Consider the following 24,513-nt stretch of genomic DNA (forward strand, 5'->3'; position numbering starts at 1 on the left):
TCTTAACCTGAAGCACCACTTTAGCTAATGGGGCCTCCCACTGCTGCCGCGCAGCTGCTGCGCGATTTCTGTTCTCATCCTGAAGCAAAGTTCTTAACCCGAGGTACTATTTCTGGGTTAGCAGAGTCTGTAACCTGAAGCGTCTGTAACTTGAAGCATCTGTAACTTGAGGTACCACTGTAATATAAAGTAGTCTGGGTATGAGTTCTGGGAGAAGAGACAAATGTTATAAAAGCCTGAAATTTATATGGAAGTTCAACCAGCGTTTGAACTGACCAGGTCACTGTCCTACTTGGCCACTGTAAAAATTTACTTGACTGTTGAAACAGCATGCAGAAAGGAGCCCTGTGATGCCCAGAGCTACAATTAAGAGGCTTATTCTTGCCTCTTACAAAGCTTTTATTTTTAATTTTGAGTTTAGAATTCTTATCTGCTTATCAGATCTAGTTTTATGGAATATATGACAGCAAAAGCTTGTTACTCATAGAGCAACAAGACTGAAACCTGTAATCAGCCATCTGCATCGTGTCCTTTATTCCATTTTATAGCACTATAAATTTTGTCTAAGCCTGAAACATGCAAAAAAACCTCAAGATTGTCTGCTTTTAAGAGGAAGTGACTCAAAAGGACCTACCAGAAACAACACTTGCACATGCAATTCTTTTAGGTTAACTTCATGTTTTATTTCAAAATGCAAGCAACAATATTTCAACAGCTTTTTTGTTGCCCTATTAAGATAATGAGTCTTTGTCAAGCATTTTCTTCTTTTTATAAAAAGGTAAAATAATACAAGGTGATGGGAACAACACTCCTCTGATCTGGCTAGCTTCCTCCCCTATTTCATAAGTCAAGTGGGCAGAAAATCTCCTTTATCCCTAAAGTCATTGTGGAGAAATCATAAGGGTATATCCAACAAAGTAATCCCATTGATGAAATGGGATTGTGCAACTTCCCCTCTCTCTTCTTTCCCTGTGTGCCCCACAGATCAGTTCTAAGAAATCATACTTGTTGATCTGAGTAGATACAGAAGAAAGAAGCTGAAATCTACATTCTCTTAATTTTTCTATTTTGGATTATATCCCAATTTTAGTCCTGCTCAAAAAGTAACCATTTAAAATTAGTGGTCATAAATGACTTGGGTCCCTTTTTTATAATGAGTCTAATCTGGGGTACATACCCTCCAACATTTCTCTGATGAAAACAGGGACATCCCATTCCATAATGATAATTTTACAATTTATACCGCACACATCTTACTGGGTTGCCCCAGTCACTCTGTGCAGCTTCCAACATATATAAAAACATAATTAAACAATAAACATTGGAGGGAGAACCCTTCCCTATACAGGTTTGCCTTCAGACAGCTCAGGGGTCAGATAACTCCATTTGTTGTTGTTGTTTAGTCGTTTAGTCATGTCTGACTCTTCGTGACCCCATGGACCAGAGCATGCCAATCACTCCTGTCTTCCACTGCCTCCCACAGTTTGGTCAAACTCATGCTGGTAGCTTCGAGAACACTGTCCAACCATCTCGTCCTCTGTCGTCCCCTTCTCCTTGTGCCCTCAATCTTTTCCAACATCAGGGTCTTTTCCAGGAAGTCTTCTCTCCACATGAGGTGGCCCAAGTATTGGAGCCTCAGATTCAGGATCTGTCCTTCCAGTGAGCACTCAGGGCTGATTTCCTTAAGAATGGAATCCATGGGACTCTCAAGAGTCTCCTCCAGCACCATAATGCAAAAGCATCAATTCTTCAGTGATCAGCCTTCTTTATGGTCCAGCTCTCACTTCCATACATCACTACTGGGAAAACCATAGCTTTAACTATACGGACCTTTGTCGGTAAGGTGATGTCTACCCTCCAACATTTCTCAAACAAAAATAGTGACGTCCTAAGAAAAAATGGGACATTTCAGGATCAAATCAGAAACCAGGACGGCTTCTCTAAATCAGGGACATCCCTGGAAATTAGGGACATATGGAGGATCTGGGGGTAAAAATTAGTTGAATGCAACAATTTGTCTTTAGAGTTCATTTTCTAAGCTGTTGTTGCTTCCAGTCTGATGGTAATGGAGAATGCAGAATCGAGAAAAGTAAATGACACTGGTTCTGCACCTGATAGTTCATCTGGTTCTTTGTTGTTACATATTCTTGGTCCAGTCTGAAACTGAGAATCTGGACTAAGAATATGGGCCTTATAGACAGATGGAACTGTCAGCACCTTCAGGGATTTATGGAATCAATTCCAAATGTGTTCACATACTATGAATCGTTTTGGGTGGGATGGTAACTTGGAGACATGTAGGAGGAGTCCAGCTAGGGATTACAGCACAACATCAAGTATTTGTCCTGCCTATTTTTACTAATAAGAATGCAGGAAGCTGCCTTACACCCCAGTATTGTCTACACTGACTGACAGCAGCTTTCGGGGGGGTAGGACAGGAATCTTTCACAGCCTTTGTCAAGTTTGGAACTGAGAGCTTTTGTAAGGCAAGCAAGTTCTCTGCTGCTGAGCTATGGCCCTTTATTTACAAGATTTATTCTAAACCCAGAGCTGTCTTATAAATATACTCTGATGTTTTGAAATGCACTCAATTGTTTTCAATCGTTAGCCTTTTCTTTTGCCTATAGAAAAGAGGTGAGTACCAAACCCTAAAACCAAAGTTTATTTACCTCTTCTTAACATGCAATTATCTCCCACTTGGACTACTGCAATGTGCTCTATGTGGGGCTACCTTTGAAGGTGACCCGGAAACTGCAATTAATCCAGAATGCGGCAGCTAGACTGGTGACTGGGGGTGGCCACCAAGACCACATAACACCGGTCCTGAGAGATCTGCATTGGCTCCCAGTACGTTTCCAAGCACAATTCAAAGTGTTGGTGCTGACCTTTAAAGCCCTAAACGGCCTTGGTCCAGTATATCTGAAGGAGCGTCTCCACCCCCATCGTTCAGCCAGGACACCGAGGTCCAGCGCCGAGGGCCTTTTGGTGGTTCCCTCACTGCGAGAAGTGAGGTTACAGGGAGCCAGACAGAGGGCCTTCTTGGTAGTGGCGCCCACCCTGTGGAACACCCTCCCTTCAGATGTGAAGGAAATAAGCAGCTATCATATCTTTAAAAGACATCTGAAGGCAGCCCTGTTTAGGGAAGTTTTTAATATTTAATGCTGTATTGTTTTTAACACTCGATTGGGAGCCGCCCAGAGTGGCTGGGGAAACTCAGCCAGATGGGCGGGGAATAAATAATAAATTATTATTATTATTATTATTATTATTATTATTATTATTAGCAAAAGGAAATTCTGAACTATTTTAAAGGAAATTCACCAGAAGCGACACTTGCAACATGGCTTGCTGGACATCCAGATTTTCCCGGACATTTCAGCTATTTCCTCCCAAATGCTGTTTACAAGGGCCAAATCCCAGTTATGTCCAAGGAATTCTGGATGTTTGGCAGCCCTAAGTTCAGTATGGCAAAGGACGACAGTCACAAATAGCTTAATCTGAGTAAGAAACATGTGTGCATGTTATCTCTGTGATGGCTATAGCATTGATATTCTCTGAGTGACAGTTACTGCGAATGTTTCATTTTGTACATGGAAACTTTTTGAATGGTGCTTCCAGCTGCTTCTGGAACCGTCAAACTATTAGAAAAAAATGGGGGGAAATGTCCAATGTGACATTTAAAACTCTTTTAGACCTTGGCTTGCACATCTCATTGAGTTTTACTTCCCCACAGAAATGATTAGGCAGACCAGCAGCACAGGCTCACCATGAAACAGCTGGTACCAACTACTCTGCTGGTATTTACTATTCTGATGGAACAGGCTCCTACACTGTCCTAAGAGAGTATTGTACTGCTGCATCATACATAACTACTAGTTTTACCTTTCACTATAGTCTCTCAACTCTAAGCTTCTAACCTGAGATCTTGGCTTTATCTCTTGAAGGAGAGGGGTCTCAGCCGCTGGCAGTCTCACACAGAGTCCCTTTGACCACTTGTACTCTCGACCCTTGCCTCTCTTGACTGATAAAAACTAGCAGGGAGGGCACAGCTGGTTGAGCCAGGAAGGTGATTAATGCCTCCTTGTGAGAGGGAGTGGTCCCTGTTTCCTTGAAGGAGGCAGCAGTAAGACCACACTTCGAGAAACCCTCCCTGGATTCAGAAACTTTAAGTATTGGCCAGCTGCCAGTCTTCCTTTCTTGGCCATTGGTTCTTGAACAGGTGGTCATGGACTAGATCTAGGCACTCTTGAAGGAAACTGATTTTCTAGATCCGTTTCAATCAGGGTTTAAGCCCAGTTTTGGCACAGAAATGGCTTTGGTATGATGACCTCTGTCGGGGAAGTGTGTCCCTGTTAATTCTCTTCAACCTCTCAGTGGCTTTTGATACCATTGACCATGGTATTCTTCTAGAATGTCTATCCAAGTTAAGGGTGGGTGGCACCACTTTATAGTGGTTCTGGTCCTACCTGGAAAGTCATTTCCAAAGGCTGATGTTTGGGGAGTGCACTTTGGCCCCGTGGAGCCTCCAATGTGGTGCTAATCAGAATTCAAATTTATCCCCTATGCTGTTTAACATTTACATGAAACCGATGAGTGGGGTCATCCAGAGGTTTGGAGAACATTGTCAGCAATATGCTGATGACACACAGCTTTGCTTCTCATTGACATCTGCAGGTGTGGCAGTGGATGTGCAGTTCCCCCCTCTGAATCACAGGCAAAACAATTTCCTTTCACCTAATAGACACACAAGGTCTTTCCAGATGATCATCTGAAGCAACTTCAGTCTAAAGAATACTACCACATAAATATATAACTTAGTTTTCTTTTGAGTTACAGTCAAAGACTTCAGGTTTTTATAATCAGAGAAATGCAGACTAGAAATTCTGCTACAGCTCTAAGTCAAATAAATGTGCCCCTGGGCCTGTCTGATACTTGGAATTCTGCCAGCAAATAAAAACATTAGATAACCAAAATTATCCACCTGGGAAGCATATGCAAAAAGATAGACTCCTTCTTTTATTTCACTCCAAAAATTACAAAACTCTGGATGATTTGTGAAAAGGCATGCTTTTGTCTAGGTTTTTCTGTCAATGGAAGACAGCTGCTCCAGGTAAAAACCAGCAGTCTGAGGTACAAAAGTCACTAGCTTAGAAAGGTTCACAAAGCTGCCCTGGTCCACAGAAGGATTAAATTAGCCCACACCATGAATTTCCAAACTACAGATTAACTCACATAATGAAGTTTATGCGCACATCTTATTAATGCTGTTATCTCTTTCAAAGTCTTTTGATGCCATGAGGTTTTGGTACAGAATTTGAAGAAAGCACTTGGGGGGGCACGCATGGTCATGCCACACTGGCAGGAAAGGTTAAGAATGAATTCAGAAGTTATTGGTTCTTCGGACCAACTAATGTGGGTAATGTGAAATGCAATCAGAGAGAGTTGCAGCCCCTTCTTATATGAGCAAGACAGGCAGGCAACCAAAAACCTCTTTTCACAAAAGGAGACACTACAATCTTTTGTGACATTGTTCACACACTTTTTTCATTTGTCCAGTAGCACCTTATAGACCAACTAAGTTTATTCTGGTATAAGCTTCCGTGTGCATGCACACTTCTTCATATATTTTTATTCATTAGCTTGCTCTATCTAGTAGGATGGTGAAGCAAACTGCTCATTTCCCCCCATGAAACATTCATAAAGATAAGCTGTGTTCTCATCCTTATTCATCACAGAAACATGAAATTAAGCACTATTTACATGTATAAACCATATCAATCCACAGCCTGCCTTGCAATGTTATTCTAGTCTAGGGATTCACTATGTAGTCTAGGCAGAAAGAAGAACCACCATTAAGTTGGCCAATAAGGTTGTTTACTACAGTAAGTGTTCTAAAGAGGCTACTCCAGAACTAGACTTCTAGCACTTATAAATTTTATGTTCTCCATTGCAAATTAATATTCACAGTTGGCAGTGACTAAAACTCAAAGTACTTTAACCTCTTCAGTTTTCTGATATATTAACGAAGTATAGTCATATTTCCTTCTCCAGTATCTTTTGGAATCTACTTAAATCGTTCATTCACACAATCATTACAGCTACTTAACCAATCAATGTTTACTTATCCCTGATAGAAATACCTTTCCATTTTTTTGCAAATGAATCAAACGAATGGCTGATTGCCATCTTACGATCAACAAAAAATCCAATACATTCTCATCTCTTATTTGCAGCTAATGGGTCCTTAGCAAACAGTATTTATTCTTAGAATGCTTGATTCATTTTTTAATTCAATTCTATTTTTGCTATGCTAATCATTGGGATATCCAGTCCATTCTGCAAAACGTTCTCACTTTTTAGTATGTATTAACAAAAATCCCAGAATGATGTCATTATGGTTCCAAATCCTACTATTACAACCCATAAATTATAATATGTGTGGGTAAACATATTGTTAAAAAATTGCTTACAGGAAAAAAGGCAAAAGTTAGTTACATTTGGGTTGTCACTAATGATTAAGTATTTCAAAACACTGAGATTTACTGAAACATTACCCAAGGAACTGCTGTTGTACCTTTAGTTGCGTTGGCAATTTACTGTTACCAGTTTATGAGTCTTTCCATTTTAACACAAAATCCTTCAGAAAAACTATTCCCTCATCTGGAAACAGAGTGAATGGGGAGTTTTTAGAAAATGTCTGCCATCAAAAGAATCAACAACAACTTGGGGATGCAAGGATGCACATACTTAAACGCAAGTAGCCAGAGGATACTGTGTCTATCAATTTAAACATGAAGTGGATCTGATAAGTGAGTGATGTGAGACAATAATATACCAAAGGTACTGACCTGGAAGTCAAGCTGGTTGAAGCAGGGGTGAAAGCAGCAGTTTGGAGAGTAAACACAAAAAGGAAGGAAATAGCAAGAGAATAAACGAAGGAAAAACATTAGTTTTTCAACATAAAAGTGAGCAGATGTTATATCAGCAATCTCTTGTCAAAAACAGAAATCAATAAATAAACGTTAGTGTACAGTGTTTCTAAGATGGGTGATGACCAAAGCAACAGCTTAGGAGGAAGTAAACATGTTGCTTATGTATGATGGAAAAGCTACCTTAGAATATGTATACATTCTCAGGTGTATACACATACAAGTGGAACACTATGAAGCTGATGGCAGTTGCTAAGGCATATGTTTGACAGGAGGCATTCATGCTTGGGGAAAATAATGTTGCTTGGACCAACAAGGATTTGAGGATGACTCATATACAGCAAGTCATCTTCACCCATGAAAAATAAAGGAAGCTCAATGGCTTGGCTAGATGTTCAAAGAATTTTGTCAGAGATTCTCAAGTACTGATCACTTACACTGATCAAAGACACCACTTTTCCACATGAAAACACAGACCTTTCTAAAGCTGAGAGCAATCTTTTTCAGTCCCAAGAATAAGACCAATACTTCATCACTGAGAATAACCAGATGCATGATAAATATTTTTTTTACAAAAATATTTAACATGTCCTTTCAATTAGCCAAAACACACATACAAACCCTTATCTAATGCCAAACCAAAAAGAGTCCCCCAGAGCCATCACAGGTGCACATTCCTGCATCATTTTGCAAAAGGTGATTTATTTATTTTTTTAAACATCAGAAATAGCTGCATAGTGATTTGGTATGCTGGTTTTTTTTATTTCAGCGGGTTTTTTCCTCTTGAATTTTCTGCTGACATTTCAGTTGACGTCCCTCCCACTACCATACTATTGCATTGTTGTTTCAGTATGGTGATATAAAGGAACTGTAAGCTTAAGTATTTTGTCAAAATATGACAGAACATTCATCAGGCATTCGCCTTCACAGAGGCACAAGCCTCTCTTAAGTTGGAACAGCCTTACTCAAGGCAACTTGTGAAACATGAACTACAGCACTTGTTTTTCATTTCCTGTTGGTTGATTATTTATTTGGGGCTCTCAGTTTGATGTTATTTAGCACATGTTCAAGTGAAGGTTTACTGTGGAATTTCCCTGCCTTTGTATACTTTAAGAGAAGAAATTAAAACTAAAAAGCAGTAAAAGATGGCAGTATCATATGCAGAGACTAAGGTTGAACGGATTCATGTCTGTGTTCAGTACATGTCTACAAAAGTAGACTATAAAGTCTATTCCATCAACTGCCCATCCAGATTTTTAAAAGAAAAAATATTTTAAAACCTGCTTGCTTTTAGCAAGAGAGAGAGAGAGAGAGAGAGAGAGAGAGAGAGAGAGAATAATGTATTTAAGAGAACTTAAGAAATGATCATTCTTCCTTAAAAAAAAACCTCCCATTTCTAGCTTCCCCAAGCAGCTGAAATATGCAGCACTTGTTGTGCTCACTGGACATTGTGACCAAAAACCTGCTGGAAGCAGCAGTATACTGAGATCTTCATAGTATACTGAGATTTTCTACAAATAGAAAAGTGGTTCTTCCCCCCATCCCCAACAACCCATTTAGCAGGGACATTGTATGGGGGGAAAGATTAATTGGAGCAGACATCTTGTTCTTGATATAGCTATCCAGGAAGAGGCAGCATGTCATAATGTACTGTGACTTCAAGGGTTTTTCTGGGGCATTGTGGGAAATTTGAAATGAAGGACAGTTCACAGCAGCCTGTTGCATATCACAGCATTACTGCTGCTTTCCTTCCCTGCTGCTGCTAAGCCTCCTAATGCTGGGCTACAGTAAATTTTGCTGAAAGATAATGACAGGAACCAAACATAGGGTACACACAGAGGCAGGAGAGAAGCTTAATTCCATTCTTTAATCAAGTAGCTTTCATGGGCCCCACACCCTTTCAGAATAGTTCCACAAGATGAGGAAGGTGGTGAGCTAAGTTTCACAGGGCCCCTGTTCTGAGGTGGATTTAGGGCAGTGAGAGAGATGTGGGGGCACTGGGCACACAGATGAGGCAGGCACCTTCTCAAAGCCCAGTAAGCACCTGCCCAGCTTCAGGAAGAAGGCATGAGGACTCTGACAGGGTCCTAGAGTCCTATTGCCTCCTTTCCCAAGCAGGGCAAGTGCTTACCAGGTTTTGGGAAGGAGAAGGGGGGGCTCTAGGACCCCAACAGAGCCCTGTGGCTCCTTCCCAAAGCCCAGCACTTTGTTTACCCTAAGCCTGCACTGGAAGGTGTCAAATGTTAGCCTCCCACAGGACAGCATATACTCAAAGTTTGCCCCTGCCCTGTCTATCTTTCCTTCCCACCATTAGCAAATGAGGTACAGCTAATTGCATCTACAAGCTGCAGTTCAACTTCGGCACCAACCTTTACTGGGGTCAGTAATAAGCTGCACCTTCCTTCTACAACTGAAGGAAAATTCAGTCATAGATCTTACAAGGATTTGCAGCTGAACGTAAAAGAACAGAGGTCATTCACAGTGATTAGCAATTGTGCCCTTATTTCAAATGCTCTAGTTGAAGCATTAAAGAGAAACTGATGTTTTCAAAAAAAACCAAACAAAAAAAACCCTGGTCCACTCATGGTGTTTTTTTCACCTTTTTCATGTTAAGGCAGAACCAATATGCTATCTCCAAACTGTCTTCATTACATTTTAAGGCCAATAGTAATTCCATCCATCAGCAACTCAAAAACTCAAACCTCTTAGCTGTTTTAAGTCTATATGATTGTTGTGGAGTACTTCAGCTTGGTTTTCGAAGACTTCCATGCATCCCGGATTTAAAGTTAAAAACTATTAAGCATGCCACCATTTTAAAACGAAACACATTCATGTATGTGTAAAGAGAATCACATGGGCCAATAGGGACCCACACGCCTTGAACTGAATTGACCAAGGACAGCTCTCTCATCTTGCTCAAAAGAATTCATGAAGAAGCAGCTTTAGAAAGAGTCTAAAGCAATGTTCGGTTGCCAGGAACCCAGAGATTAAAGTAACTGAAGAAAACACTGAAATGGGTGGCTAGAGGAGTGGGGGAAGAACCATCTCTTGTACATTACCTAGTCTAAAGGCAGATTGGATGGGGGGGGGGAGGAAATTCAACCTGGCAAAGGTTGGGGTGCCTCAGCTGAGGATGTTTGCATTTTGGCTATCCACTAATTGGTACAAAAGCCAGTATCCAGGCAACTATGCCAAATGAGCCAAGTTGCCTCATCACATAATTTGCTACAAATGGGGAAAGAGCTTGTATTGAGTCCCTATCCATTCCACTGGAAATATTTTCACATCATTCAGGATGCAAGGCTCCCAGTTCCTGGGTGACAGTAAAAGCAGGCTGAAGGAATGTAGTCCTGTTGAATTGTTTGAGAAATTGAAGTTAATACATATCCTCCACAGTACAGGGAACTGCGTAGCCAGATATCAGTGCAGAGCATAGCTGTCAAGTGTCCCTTATTTGAAGGGACAGTTCCTTATTCCAGCGCCATGTCCCGCTGCTGTCCCTTATTGATGTCCCTTAAATGATATCCCTTAAATTTCAAAGGAAGCAGCTCCTCTCCCTCCCTCCCTGCCGGCCAGGGAGGAGGGAGGCTCCAACTGTGTTGCTTGGTTGTGTTGCTCACCCAATAAGAAGTCTAAGAACGACTGGGGGGTGGAGCTTGCATGCCTTGTGCTGATCAAATCGGCTGCGTTCCCTGGGGACTCGCCTTTGCTCAGCACTTCCCAGCGGAGAGGTGACGGTGGTTTTCCTTGAGGCTTCGTTTGGCTGCTGGCTGGGCTTTCTGCCTTTGGCTCAGAGGGGCTCAGAAGTTGAACATACCTGTGCTGAGTGCTCGGATCGGAATCGGATGGATACGTCATCGACGGCCCACTCACTCTTGCCGCCAAAAAGGTCTGTCTGGAGCGGGGGCACATGGTGGGGGAAAAGGAAAGGAGATCTCGTGGGAGGGGGGAGCTGTGTGTGTGTGGCTAGTTAATGCAAGCTGAGGGGTTTTTTGAATGCTGGACGCCATTTTATTGCACGTGCTGCTGCAAACTTTGCAGTGCAAAGCCAGGCCGGGGAGCCATCTTAAGTTGAGGCTGCATAGGCCTTGTGGTGCATGTGATTCAGATTCTATTCAGTTGAACCTCTGGTTACAAAGTTGGTTGGACAGTGTTCTCGAAGCTACCAGCATGAGTTTGACCAGACTGCAGGAGGACAGGAAGACTGGAGTGCCTGGAACAGGTGAAGCTGCAGGTCCCTTATTTTGGCTGCTGGTCCCTTATTTTCAAATCTGTAAGTTGACAGCTATGGTGCAGAGTCTGGACTGAGCATCGTAACCATTTACTGTCATTGACCAGACATATAAAGTCACTCAGAGATACACCTCACCACCTCATATTGGAAATATGCCACCCATTTTATCCTGCTCTGCATACATCTGAGACTCATTCCTCTGAATGAAACTGAAGCACAAGCATGTAAAATATCCACCCATTAGAATTCCTGCCTTTGCTCTCCAGTCTGTGACAGTAATTTTAAAATGGCTCTGTATTCTAAATGGTTCAAAAAGTTCACATAAATCACACACACACACACACACACACACACACACACACACACTTTGTTCAGGAAATCACATTCATATGCATGAAGAAAAGCATAAGGTCTTTTCATATATTGTGTCTGTCTGCAATTGATTATATTTTGCAAGTGAATTGCTTTAAAAGCTAGATGCTCTATTTTGCTAAAAATTCTCCCAGGCCGGAGGATACGAAAAGAAAAACCAGTGCCCTCTTCCACAGAGTGTTGAGTACTTGCCACACGCACTGATTTAATTAAGAGCTATTCCGCACTTCTAGGCTACAAGCGAGTTACAAAATAACATTTCAGCTACACAAAATAGAAGGCAGGAAAAGTCACCTTGTGTATTGGGGAGAGAGGGGAGTCATGCTATGGCTCCTTTATCCTATTAGCAGCATTTCCACTTTTTAGCAACAATTTCCCAGATATTTCTAGCAGGAGTCACACAGTAGAAGGATGTGGTTTGCAAATACTTGTTATTTTAAAAAATCCTGCTACGGGACATAACTTTGTGTTCACGAGGAGCTACAAGTCCTCAAAGGTGCCCAGGCACAGGATTAACCATTTGCTTTGCAGGTATCATATTGTAAAGTTGTAGGCTGGAGTCCTAAAACCGTGGAACATATTCTGCTGATAGTCAGCACTGCTGAAGGAATGCAAAACAGGAAGTTCATAACCTATGATTGACAGGTGGTTATCTCTACACACCAGCTAGGTGAAGTCACATATTGTAACCTAGAGAATCAGAGTCATAAGACTATAGGTGCACCTGCAGTCTCATAACTCATCCCTCTGACCCTTATGGGAGGGTCTTTAGGACCTTGGGCATGCGACTCATGTAGGCAGACAGCAGATGGAACAGAAGAATGAAGCAGACTGTGAAGGGTTTTATTCTAGTTGTGCTTAAGTGCTGAGTTTAAGTGCCTTGTTTAGTCTAAGTCAGTGGTTCCAAAAGTGGGTGGTACCGCCTCCTGGGGGCAGAGGGATTACCCAGGGGGGCACTGAGAAGCAAGTAAGTGGCAGGGGGGCACTTAAGGTGTAAATGATTATCAGATTTTGAAAAGCTGGTATCAATGGAGCATCAGTTTTGTTGAATTAATTAAACTAAACAATTTTAACTGGATTTTGAATAAATGCGCAATTAATTGTTACTGTTTTGACGTTTATTGTGTTATCTTCTTATTTAGTGGGTTGTGCAAACCACTATTCAGGCATGAGGATGAATTTATGGAACCAAGGAGGCAGTGGCCCAAAAGAGATTGGGAACCGCTAGTCCAAGTGGGCTCTGTGTATGTTTGTTGCTGCATTTTATGTCTAATATTGGCTGTACAACTAATAAAACTTGAAATCTTCACCCACAAGTGTGCTTATTGCCACTTTCTTGTGTGCTCACCCCAAATCTACTCAGAGGGCTGGAGGGAAACCCAGTACAGATTTGGGGGGGGGGAGCATGGTAGGAATAGAGGGAGGGGACGTTCTGTTGCTCAAGTGGAAGTCCTTGCATTAATGGGACACCTTGGCTAGATACAACCCCAGGACTATTGATTATGTACACTATTTAGACAATTTGAAGAATTTCGTTTGTTTCTCTGTAGTACTGCTACCGGGCATGTCATTTGGAGGGATGCCAAGAGCCCCCCAAAAAATTCAAGGAGGGGATTGGGCCCCCTCAAAATCCCCCAGTGGCTGTGCACACATGCTGTGGGGCATGCTTGCGTCATGTGCACAGAGTGTGAGCGTGACATGTCAGCACGCCCCGTGGTGTGCCTGTACAGCGTGAGAACGCCACAGGGTGTGCTGTGTCACATGGCCCTGGAACCCTCAATAGCGGAGGCAAGGCAGCAGGCTTGACTTCTGCACTGGCCAACTCAGAGATTCAGAAGAGGGTGGTCTATAACATCTAAATAATCAATAATGAAGAGTTGCCTTCATCATCATACATGACTGAATCTTTTCCAGTTTTTCCAAATCAGTCTTCGTTTGTAGAGTCTCATACCCAAAGTAGACATGTTGATTTTGTCTTGTTTTGTCAAAACTTGAATGCAAGCTTAAAAAACAAACAAAAAATAGCCCAGAAATAGCATAGCTCACAGATAGCATCATACTGTTGTCTCACTTGTAACTAAATCTCTTTCAACGAAGCATCATATTGGTGCCTCATTTGTATCTAAATCTCTTCCGCAAAGCACAAATTATTCAGTTAGCCAGTCTGTTACTTGCTCATTTTGTTCTCTGTGCAAAACTTTACATTTTTGTTGTTAAAAATATTCCTAAAAATGCAATGCTTTTTTCCTAAAAAAAATGTTTAGGGGCACTCTCATTTTCCTACTCATTGAAATACTGCCCCTCAATGAGGCGAAACTTAGATTCACAAAATGTTTAGGGGTATGCATACCCCTGCGTACCCCCAGAAAAAGCACAGTATAAATGTATTAAGGATCAATTTCTATTTTACTTCCAATATTCTATAACCTAAGTACCAATTTCCACTTCACCCGGTGTATTTTTTGTGTGTGCAGAGTACTTCATACTATGTATTGTGCAACATTCTTCCTTTCCCTTCCTCCACAACATAAGGAATAGGAGTCGCTTGCCTGCTTTCTTTTAAAGAAATATTGTCTTTCCAGAAGACACCAAGGACTGCTCCTGGCCTTGAAAAATATCAGAACAGATATACAAAGAATCCATTCACCGTTTGGTTGCTTTTTTGTTATTCTTCTGTTAGAAAAATGTTGCCATTGTTTCTCATCAAAGATGAATGTAAAAGGCATTTGCTGAGAAAACACAAATGATGAGGAATTTACCTTTCTAATTCAGCAATTTTCTTATCTTTGTCATTTTTTTCATTCTCTACTTCCTTGAGGATTTCTAGAAGTCTGTCAACCTCAGCTTGAGCTTTGCCACATTCGTCTCTATAGTAGGCTGCCTCTTTGTCAAGCTGTTTCATCCTGTCAGCAAATTCAGGGTTCATTCGTGCCTCCTCCTCAGCTTCATGAGCCTGTTAAATTTACCAAGAAAACAGAAAGAAATCACTACCATTTCAGGTAGCTTCACTTTATTCCGGAGTCCCAGACTTCATACGACGAAAGGATTTATGGGTATCCTGTTAGTTGGCAATGTTTTCTCAATGATTCCCATAACAAGGACATGTTTTGGGAGGGAATTCATAGCACCCTGGCTAAGGAAATAAAATGCTAACTTAAGAGAGAGAGAAACACTGCTAGGTTCTGACTCTTGTTTAGAAAAACTGTCCTGAACAACTTAATATAAACTAACATATAATATGGTTTAATTTAATAACTGCATTGAACAGTTTATGAACGATTTAATGCATACTGTTTTAGGTAAGATGAGAATGCATTTAACAGACAGTTTTACCCAAAATCCTTTCCCCTCTTTTTTTATTTCATACTGCCAATATTTAACCTGAAACATAAGAAGAAACAAGCCCCTTGGTGGAACAGCACAAATAAATATACCTGGCAAACACATGCATGGGTGGGTGGTCAGTTCACAAACAAGAAGGAATGCAATGAACACAACAGAAAACAAGAGTGCAAAGCCCACTCCTGCTCCCATTAAAGCTAATGGCAAAACCCAATTAACGTCAGTGAGAGCATGAATGGGCCAAAGTGTTTAAAACATTAGACCGAAATAATCACACACAGATGTAAACAAGAATGCACTGCAATGCTTAGCCTACCCCTTGTTTCCCATTATTCCTAATTGGCATCTTCAAAGAGCAGGCAGGGAGAAAACAAGTAGTTTAACCGCAGTGCACATTAAACACACATAATTCAGAGAACACTTTTTAAATGCACACACATACATTTTAAAGGATTAAGGACATTTAGAACTGCATGTCCTTCCGCTATCTAACAATATATAACAGATGCTGGGTTTGGGTTCAATCCACACTTAGTCATGCCTAAAGTAGACTCAATGAAATCAATAGTTAGCACTTAAATCCTGTTGGTTTCAATAGGTCTCTTCTAAGCATGACTAAGGCTGCAATCCTAATCCCACTTACCTGGGGCCGGGAGTAAGCCCCATTGAATTCAACAGAGCTCACGTCTAAATAGACATGGTCAGGATTGTGCTGTTAGTCTGGAGCCAAGCCTTCATTTTAATTTCCATATTTATATTTACTTCAGGGAATAAATAAGCAAGCAATGAAACAAGTGTCGGTTAAAAGGCAGCATGCAAGTTTAGATAAAAGGTAATACTAACATAAACTCCTCGAAGTTTGACATTCTTTGCAATGATTTAATCCTCTTTGGTTTTCAACACGTTTAAGTAAAACATTTTTATTCTGAAGAAATGTGCAAAAAAATAGGCTACTGAAGAACTAACAGCTGTTCCCCACCCCCCTGCATGTAACATATCATTTAAGCATGAGGATAATCAAGAAAATAGTTTCGTTTCAGTGGATTTCTTATTCTCAAAGAGATGTCTGAGGCCACTTCAAATGTGATGAATTTTCTACATAGACATAATGCATGCAAATCAAGTGTGTTTTAGCTATCCACAGCAAAAACAAAATAACAAAAACAAAGCTAGTGTGTGATTTCTCATGTCTGATAATGTGCAAGTGGTTTGCAGACTGCCTTTTCTACACAGAAATGTTAATAATGTAGGAAAGTCACCATGTTTGAAGCAGCCCTGGGTTTAAACATATGAGGGGAGCATTTTCTACATAAGTAATACATACATTATGCACAAATGGTACAGTTTACACATAGCCTCTACTCATTTCTTTTGGTACCTAGAGAATTATGTCCATAACGTTCGATTCAGCTCCCTTTGAAATAAACAGGAGCTGTTGTACTTTGCAATGTATGTGAATTGACCCCTTAATCTTTACAAGGCTGGGCTCTATATGGAATTCCAAGCACTTCTGAGTGTTCATCACAGTCTGTCTGATTTGTCACTCCAAAAAGCAATCCACCATTAAGACGTGCTTTAAGGGGCATGGGGACAATGATGTGAAAAGGGTCTTGGAACTCCCAATGGGTTGCAATTCTATGCACACCCCATTGAATCCCACCAAAACTCCAAGGTACAGAGTCTTGTGTATGCATGAAGGCTTTTGCTATTGGTTATAAGATAAAAAGAGACTTTCCACCCTTCCCATAGCCAATAGGAGAAATGTCTCACAACAGAAGATTAATAGACCAGCTATGCCAGTTCACAACCAAAAGAGAATATATCTATTTCACAAACTTAAAGCACCAACATAATAATATAACCATCATTGGGAGACTCCGCCATAGGTCTACTCAATAGATTCAGGGTGGCCAATGTTGTACCCTCCGGGTGTTGTTGGATTACAACTCTCTTCATCCTTGACCACTGGTCATGCAGGCCAGGGCCAAAGAGAATTGTAATCTGAAAGTTGCCATCTACCCCTACAACAGATCATAGTAGGCTCCATGGTAGTTCAAGGCATTCAAGGCATATCCACACACAACGTTATAGTTGAGTTTAAACGGCCATGTCAGGGGCTGTTGAAAGGCGACTCAGCATCTACAATTCTTGCTGGCCCCATCCCAGCTGAATGTAAATGCAGCAAGGCTGAAAATTGCCTGGCATGGAGACCAGAGAGTGATGGGAGCACCAGCTCCACCCTTGCTGGTATATAAACAGGCAAAGAACAGCAGCAATAGCCTTATTACGGCTAGCATACTGAGGCACACAGTTGGGAACTTTTACCACAGTGTGGGATGAAAACAAAACAGCTAGCAGAGAAAGCCTCAGCAAGGTGGGAGAGAAGTGATTGGAAAACTGTGAGTTATGCAACTTCACAGCTCTGAGGAAAAGGAAGAAAGCAGGAAATGTTTTTTAAGATGTTATTATACTGGAAGGCAAAACCATACAATTTGAAAGGTGGTGATGAGAAGAATCCAGGAATTCCTGAAAAAAGGGCGAAAGGACTCACTGGGTCTTCCTCTAAAACTCATTGAGTTAGATTTGGGGCTCTGAAAGAACTGAAGCCACTGTAATTCACTGCCAGCTCTTAAGGGAAAGAATCTGCAACATGTCACATACTTAACCTACCATGGTTTTCCTTAAAACATCCTGGAAACTTTGATGTGGTAAACAGGCTAAAGTTGTTTTCAGGAAGCTGAAGCACTCTTATTGCACACTTGGAACTGAGATTGTGAGTATTAAGGCTAAATAATTATCCTATTTGTTGGGAAGAATACATTTTCAGCAGAAAACCTATATCAATGTGTGAGTAGAGTAAGTACTATATGGTGCATTTAAAATGGTAAGTGTAGAAGTTCAAATTATAAATTGAAATAACTTAGCTGAATAAAATTCAGCTTTTCGATTTTTTTAGCCAAGATACAGCCAACTCCTTGTGCCAAAGGAATTAGCAATTATTTTCAACTATGTCAACTCAAGTGTTGTAGGGTGACACTGAATGAAGTCTGCGGTGTAAATAGGGCAACATGGGGGCTTTCAATGGATCTAAATGATCTCCATGAGATCGCACGCAAAAACAAACACACATACAAGAAAAAGCTTACACTGGTTTGTTCACATTCTCCTTTTGACAGCTAATTCACAACCATTGTTTGAAAAAAAACAAGACTTTCCTTGTTGCTTTTTATGATCACATCAGTCAAGGGTCATGTAGGCAGTGTACTTAAAATTACCTGGTTGTCATGGCTGGACCATGGTGCATTTTGGATTTATTGTGGCAATTACTGTGCATTGGGAAACCAATGAAATCTGTTCTCAGAGACTTATGGAACCCGGCGGTTTCCTGAATGCTCTGGAGAATTTTCCAGCAGAGAGAGCTAGCAATACTGCTGCGGCCTTGGTAATACTCTGGAATGGGGAGATGAAGCAGGCCATCAACATGATTACTCCCAAGTGCCCTCTTTGGTGCTGAGGAGCTCACTTTGCTCACTGGTACACCAGGAGCTTATGAGTGATGAAACAGACTGGAAGACAACTAGAAGGCAAGTGGCAGAAATCTTGTGCTGAAGCTGACTGAACACTGGTTAGAGCACTGTAACTGTGCCTAATATGTTGTGAGAGGTGACAAAGAAGGCCTACTTTGGTGCCTCCACTGCATCCTCTACTAGCTAAGAGTGCCTTTTACCAGCTTGGGTTGGTAAGTCAGCTATAGCCATTGCTAGCTCAAGACAGCTTGACATCGGTGGTCCAGGCACTGGTAACCTCAAGACTGGATTAGTGTAATGCACCCTATGTGAGGCTTCCTGTGGACTTAACCACCAGTGCATCTTGCAGAAGCTAAATTGTTGACTGGGGTATCCTGTCAACTCCATTTAACACCTCTGCTGAGGGAGCTGCACTGGCTGCAAATATGCTACTGGGAACAACTGAAGATTGTACTTGAAAGCCCTAAACAACTTGGGCCCAGGTTATTCAAGGGACTGCCTCAACCCAACTGTGCCCCTCAGATGGGTCATTGCTGACACCACACTTTGTTTCTATAAGAAATTGGACTTCTAGTGTTGCAGCTCCAGCCGTCTGGAATAAGTCACCCACATTTTTGTTTAAGACTTTTCCAGAGGTGTGACCCTGTGATTTATAGACTATTAATTTTGCACTTGTAGAGGCTGTATTCCTGTCTTTAGAGTTTGTTGGAGTGGTTTCAATTGTTTTCAGACCTTCTATTGTATCTCATTGTTATATGATATTACATTGGTTCAATGGCTTTAGGCTGTAAAGCAGTTTATAAATTTGAAAAATAAAATTCAGCAAGGGACAGGAGAATTCACTTCAAATGTCTATTGGAAGCCCATTCACACACAGGTCATAGTGAGGAAACTCTCCCCCCGCCCATGCTGCCTATTCTGCACAGAGCCTCAATTATTTGTTTCTTATGGCTAGGAATGTCTTGTTTAACTGCCTGGAAGCCAGAAGAAAAGACAGGAAGACAAGAACTTTAACCTCTCCATCTTCTCTTCAGTTACTCTTCTTCAATCAGCAAGCAATGCCAGATCACCTTCAACCAAATTAACCAGTTCCTTGAATAATGCTATTATGTGGATTAAAACACAATGCACATCATATTTTTAAAGGTGTGTAAAAAAAAGACTGTTCAGCAATTATTTACAGGCACAAGACGGTCTAAACATTTTTCCAACTAATTTCCAAGCACCTTCATTGTTCCACAAAGTATTCACTGAATGAACTTAACAGCGTACAGTAATCCAAATCTATAATGACACAACTGAGAAATGGAATGATTATATCACTGAACAGTGTGGTCCATAAACGGTTGTGTGGGTTAAATGTATCTCTTTTTCGCTGCTGCCAACATCAGTCTTGGTAGCCAAGCCCATCGGTGTACCGGTCAGTGGAATGGCTGCAACCAGTGCTATTTTTCTACAAAAATATGTACCAGAACTCATCCTGAATGCCTCCCTTGTTCTCTTACAATGGCATTGGCACACACCTGAGAGGTGCTGGGACTGAGTTCCTGTGAGTTCTGGCTGAAAAAAGCCCTGGTTGCAACTGCTGTGGCCAGTTGAAGCAGGCTTGGGAGAAAGATGCATGGTTGTGTCGGGGTCAAGATCTGTCAGTCTTCAATTGTCCATGCTACAACCAGTGAGCTGAAGCTGTAGTGCAGTACAATCAGTGTGGAATCATGACCTAAGCTACTAGAAAAGGAGACCCATACATAATTTTAAACAATTGCTATTAAATATATCATTTGCATCTTTCCAGATATTTATAGAAAGCGGCTGTAAGAATACAACCACGTTGGATCACAGAATTAAAAAAAATGACTATAGAACATATGGCTTGAATTGCTTAGTATGCCCATGTCTTGGAATATGAATTGTCACAAATTTTATTATTTTACAATTAATACTCAAAACAGAATGTCATGCTTCACTGATCACTGGTTTATAGGAGGAGATGGGGCCATATGGAGGAATCAAAGAGGTCAGTCCTTATTAATGAACTGGCCTTCAAGTCTCTGCATTAATTAAACATCTAATAACATTACAATTTTACTTAAAAATGATTATTAACATACTTTCCTAGTTTAGGGCAGTGGCTCTCCAAGTGATACAACCTCTTGTCTAAGACTCATTTTGTGTTTGGGTGTCTTGAACCCTAATTTGCTTGCATGCACAGGGAGTAGCAGAGTTACCTCTCCATATCATACAAATTTACTATATACACCAATATTACATAATTGTGCCAAATACAAAGAAATTGAAAACATGTGCTTTATTAATTAGCATGCGATGGGCACTGTTTAGTCTTCTGCCAATGGTACATATACATAAAAACAGTACATCTTAACTTAAAAGAGTCAAAAGAGCCATATAATGATGAATAAATAGAATGAGACAGCAGAAAGATACATGCAATAAAATACTTTAGTTAGATCCTTCAAACTGTATTGATAAATAATATAGAATTCAAGCGAATGTTAACGTTCAGTTCATTATTAGTTAATACCTCAGACTGAGTGAAGGAAGTAATTTTAAACTTGCCTCCTTTGTATTTGCAGTGTTGAACTTAGAAGCTGCATGTTTCTTGTCATTAGTCCTCAATTTCCACAGAACAGCTGGAAAAACATAATCTATCAAATGGATAGCAATGTTTTAATGTAGAACAAAAATAGTTCCTGCAAGGTACTAATTGCCTCAGGGCAAATTCAGAAGATATTGTCTCAAACACTATCATCTACAAACCAGTAAAGATGGAAGCTATGGCCAAAATAGCTCTAAACTGTGAGATAGTGGAATGTCTGTTCATTTTGTCCATATTAGTTAGCTGTAGATATGCACCAGGTAATATCATACATGGATGGAAGTCAACACCAAGGTTTCACTGGCTTCAATTAAATCAAAGGTTTACCTATTTATGGTTTGTCACAAAGGCTGCTTGTCAATTATTGTTGTTGTTGCTGTTGTTATTATTATTATTTCTACACCACCTTTCATTTGAGGATCAGATACAAAAATACATAACATAGTAACAAACAGAAACAATAAGGCCCGCCCCCAACAGTTTAAAAGGCCATAGATTGATTAATGAGCCAAAGGCCTGGGAGAAAAGGAATGATTTTACCTGGCACCTAAATATATGTAATGAAAGCGCCAAGTAAGCCCCCCTGGGGAGAGCATTCAAAAGGTGGGGAGCCACTACAAAAAAAGGTCCATTCTTGTGTTGCTGCCCTACAGACCTCTTGAGGAAGAGGCCCACGAAGCTGGTTGCCTCCCCCAACATTGTGTACAATGAGGATTTCAAGTGTGAAATGCTTTAGCCAGAGGTGTATTAACAAAGCCTTTCCCAACACCACCCCACCCAGAGAAAGCAGAGGAAGTCCTGCATATCTTTGCCAAACACAGTTTTGGGATGCTGACAACTGGAGAAGCTCATGGCGCTCTTAAAAAAAGCAAGGACTGCTCCACCCCTACAGATATAACATATTATTGATTGACTATTGCATTTACATCCCACCTTATTTTCCACAGAGCTCAAGGTGGTGTGGTTCTGCTACTCCTCATTTAATACCCGCAACAACCCTGTGAGGTAGGCTGGGACACTGTGACTGGCCCAAGGTCACCCAGGGCGTTTCATGGCTGAGTAGGGATTAGACCCCTAGTCTCCCAGGTCCTAGTCTGACACTCTAACCACTAAACTACACCACACCGGCTCTCAGACCTGTTTGGCCCCTATGCACCAAAGTTTTAAGGCTGGTGTTTGGCATGCTGGAACACAGAGAAGCAGTAGAGGAGGAGTTTGGACTTGGACTTGATATCCTGCCTTTCACTCCCCTTAAGGAGTCTCAAAGCAGCTAACAATCTCCTTTCTCTTCCTCCCCCACAACAAACACTCTGTGAGGTGAGTGAGGCTGAGAGACTTCAGAGAAGTGTGACTGGCCCAAGGTCACCCAGCAGCTGCATGTGGAGGAGCGGAGACACGAACCCGGTTCACCAGATTACGAGTCCACCGCTCTTAACCACTATACCAGGCCTCTCTGCTCTCCTCTCTTCCAAAACAGCTAGGTTTTGTTTTTCCTAAACAACAGAAAAAAATCATCTTCTGTACACCATCCCTAATTACCCTTATTAGTATTTGTAACCCCTTTCTACTCAAGCCTACTTCATGCATTGCTCATGTGGAGAGGGTGTGTAAATTGCACATCTATCCCTACTCAATCATGCTGCTCCTCCTTCTCCTGCTCTTATTATTACTATGTTCAGGGAAACACCCACAGTGGGGCACCTTAGCTACGCATGGAGGCTCCCTGTGCAATTTGGAAACCTTGTTAAACAGGGTTGTAGATTGCAGGGGGCTTTCATGCATGGAGGATTCCTGCTGTAAACATAATCCTGAACACAATGACAGCAAAAGTGGGTCAGGGGGAGCAGGACAACTTTGGGGGTGGAGCTAAATATGCAACCCTTCCAACTCTGCAGTTCTGTGATCCTAATTCTGCTGTAGCAGTGATCTGCAAAAAATGTGGTGGTTTTTTAAAAAAAAAATTATATGCTGCCCTTCCTTCCCAAATGTTCCAAAGAGCTACTTGAGAAATTAGTGCTGAATGAAGTTTTAACTGAAGTAAGAATTTCAATATTTAGCCATTTTGTCCATTAAACTGGCACTTGTTTCAGTTTAAAAAGCTACAATATTCAGTAAATGCTCTTACTAGGGTTGGCCCCTTCTACTCTTCTTTCTACCGTAGATACATTCATTTCTTGGTATACTGTGGTAGACTAACCAGAACAATAGACATATTTTGCCTTGAGGCAGGACATTGGATTTGGTCACTTTTTTTGCCCTGCCAATTAAAATAAAAAATAAAAGTGAGAAATACAATTGTTTGTGGGAGTCTGAGTATAAATTAGTTGAATTTATGGTCAATTTTAACTTTTAATTTTCATTATGAAGGGGGGAATCAATAACAGTACAAGTAATGCAGCAAAGGAAGAGGAAAAGATCATTATACAATAGGCTCACAATGCTGACCACAATGCTGAACCAAAAAAACCCCCACATTGAATTCAATGTGCTTTCTTGCCACAGCAGCTGCCAATGTCAGGTTTACAATTTGGGTTTTATTGTTGAAAGAATTTAAACAGCAGTTTGAGGCCTACTATTTGGCAATGTTGCAATACAATTCTGGATGTTCTATATGCTCCCCTAGATGAAAAACTACGCTACACTGGCTCTGGTCCAGAGTCATATTAAATCAAAATACTTTTATTTAAATCAGTATCGTTTTTGGCTTTAACAGGCTAAAAGCCAGCTTCTACGGCTTAACTGGGTTATAGGACCGAGATCTAAGGGGGAGGAAGAGTTAGGGACAGTTCAAAGAATGCATGATGCATATGCACTGGGATGTGAGAGTAAGCCTGATTTTAATGCACCCTCTCCCATTCTGTGCAGAACCTTTGATATAAATCCATCACTAGAACCTGCTCACGTAATCCCTCCAGCACAAGAAAGCTTCTCAAGTGGACATTTATGCATACAGACAGGAAAAGTTCATCGTGATGGGGAGAGGGTGCACACCTGTGACTCTTAATCTCATAGTCGCAGGTTCAAGCCCCACGTTGGGCAAAAGATTTCTGCACTGAAGGGGCTTGCACAAGATGACCCTTGTGGTCTCTTCCAACTCTATGAAAGCTCCTGAATATGAAGTAAGTAACTAGAAATCATCTCACGTGGAATAAAGTGGGTTTTAAGAGTACTCATGAATCGGATTAATATCAGGCAATTTATATTCTGCTGCTCAGGACTGACCTGCTGGAAGCCTGAAGGGCCCTGCCCTACTTCTCTCCACCTGCCTTGGTGGACTGCTGCCGCTGCTGCTGGGCAGAGGGGCCTCCTTTTTTGTTTTGTTTTTAAATTGCTTTTATTTTTTATCTAAGTCATTTTAAATGGTGATTGATATTAATGCTGTATTCTTAGTTTTAGATTTTATGATTTATGTGGAAATTGTTTTCCATTTGGCTGTGTACTTTTTGATGTGTTTTATTTATTGTTTATGACTTTTGTTATGTTGGTAATTCT

At 41.0% G+C, this 24,513-nt stretch overlaps 1 protein-coding gene across 11 annotated transcripts in view; it reads right to left on the bottom strand.

Moving 5' to 3' along the window:
* ERC2 (ELKS/RAB6-interacting/CAST family member 2) overlaps positions 1–24,513 on the bottom strand; it is a 526,798-nt gene that overhangs the window by 260,617 nt on the left and 241,668 nt on the right. For 4 of the 11 annotated variants that reach the window (XR_013983316.1, XR_013983319.1, XR_013983320.1 and 1 more), the window contains 2 exons: positions 14,295–14,488; positions 6,849–6,860 (listed from right to left, as the gene is read on the bottom strand). Coding sequence is in view for 3 of the 11 variants with exons in the window: in XM_080996735.1 (XP_080852861.1) it covers positions 6,849–6,860; positions 14,295–14,488 (206 nt within the window). In the remaining 8 variants the exon portion in view is untranslated. Of the gene's footprint in view, positions 1–6,848; positions 6,861–14,294; positions 14,489–15,193; positions 15,224–24,513 lie in introns of all 11 variants that reach the window. The other 7 variants (XR_013983317.1, XR_013983322.1, XM_080996736.1 and 4 more) reach the window with 3 other exon arrangements.

The sequence above is a fragment of the Podarcis pityusensis genome (assembly GCF_964106645.2).
Source record: "Podarcis pityusensis genome assembly, chromosome: 2".
NCBI classification, from domain to species: domain Eukaryota; kingdom Metazoa; phylum Chordata; class Lepidosauria; order Squamata; family Lacertidae; genus Podarcis; species Podarcis pityusensis.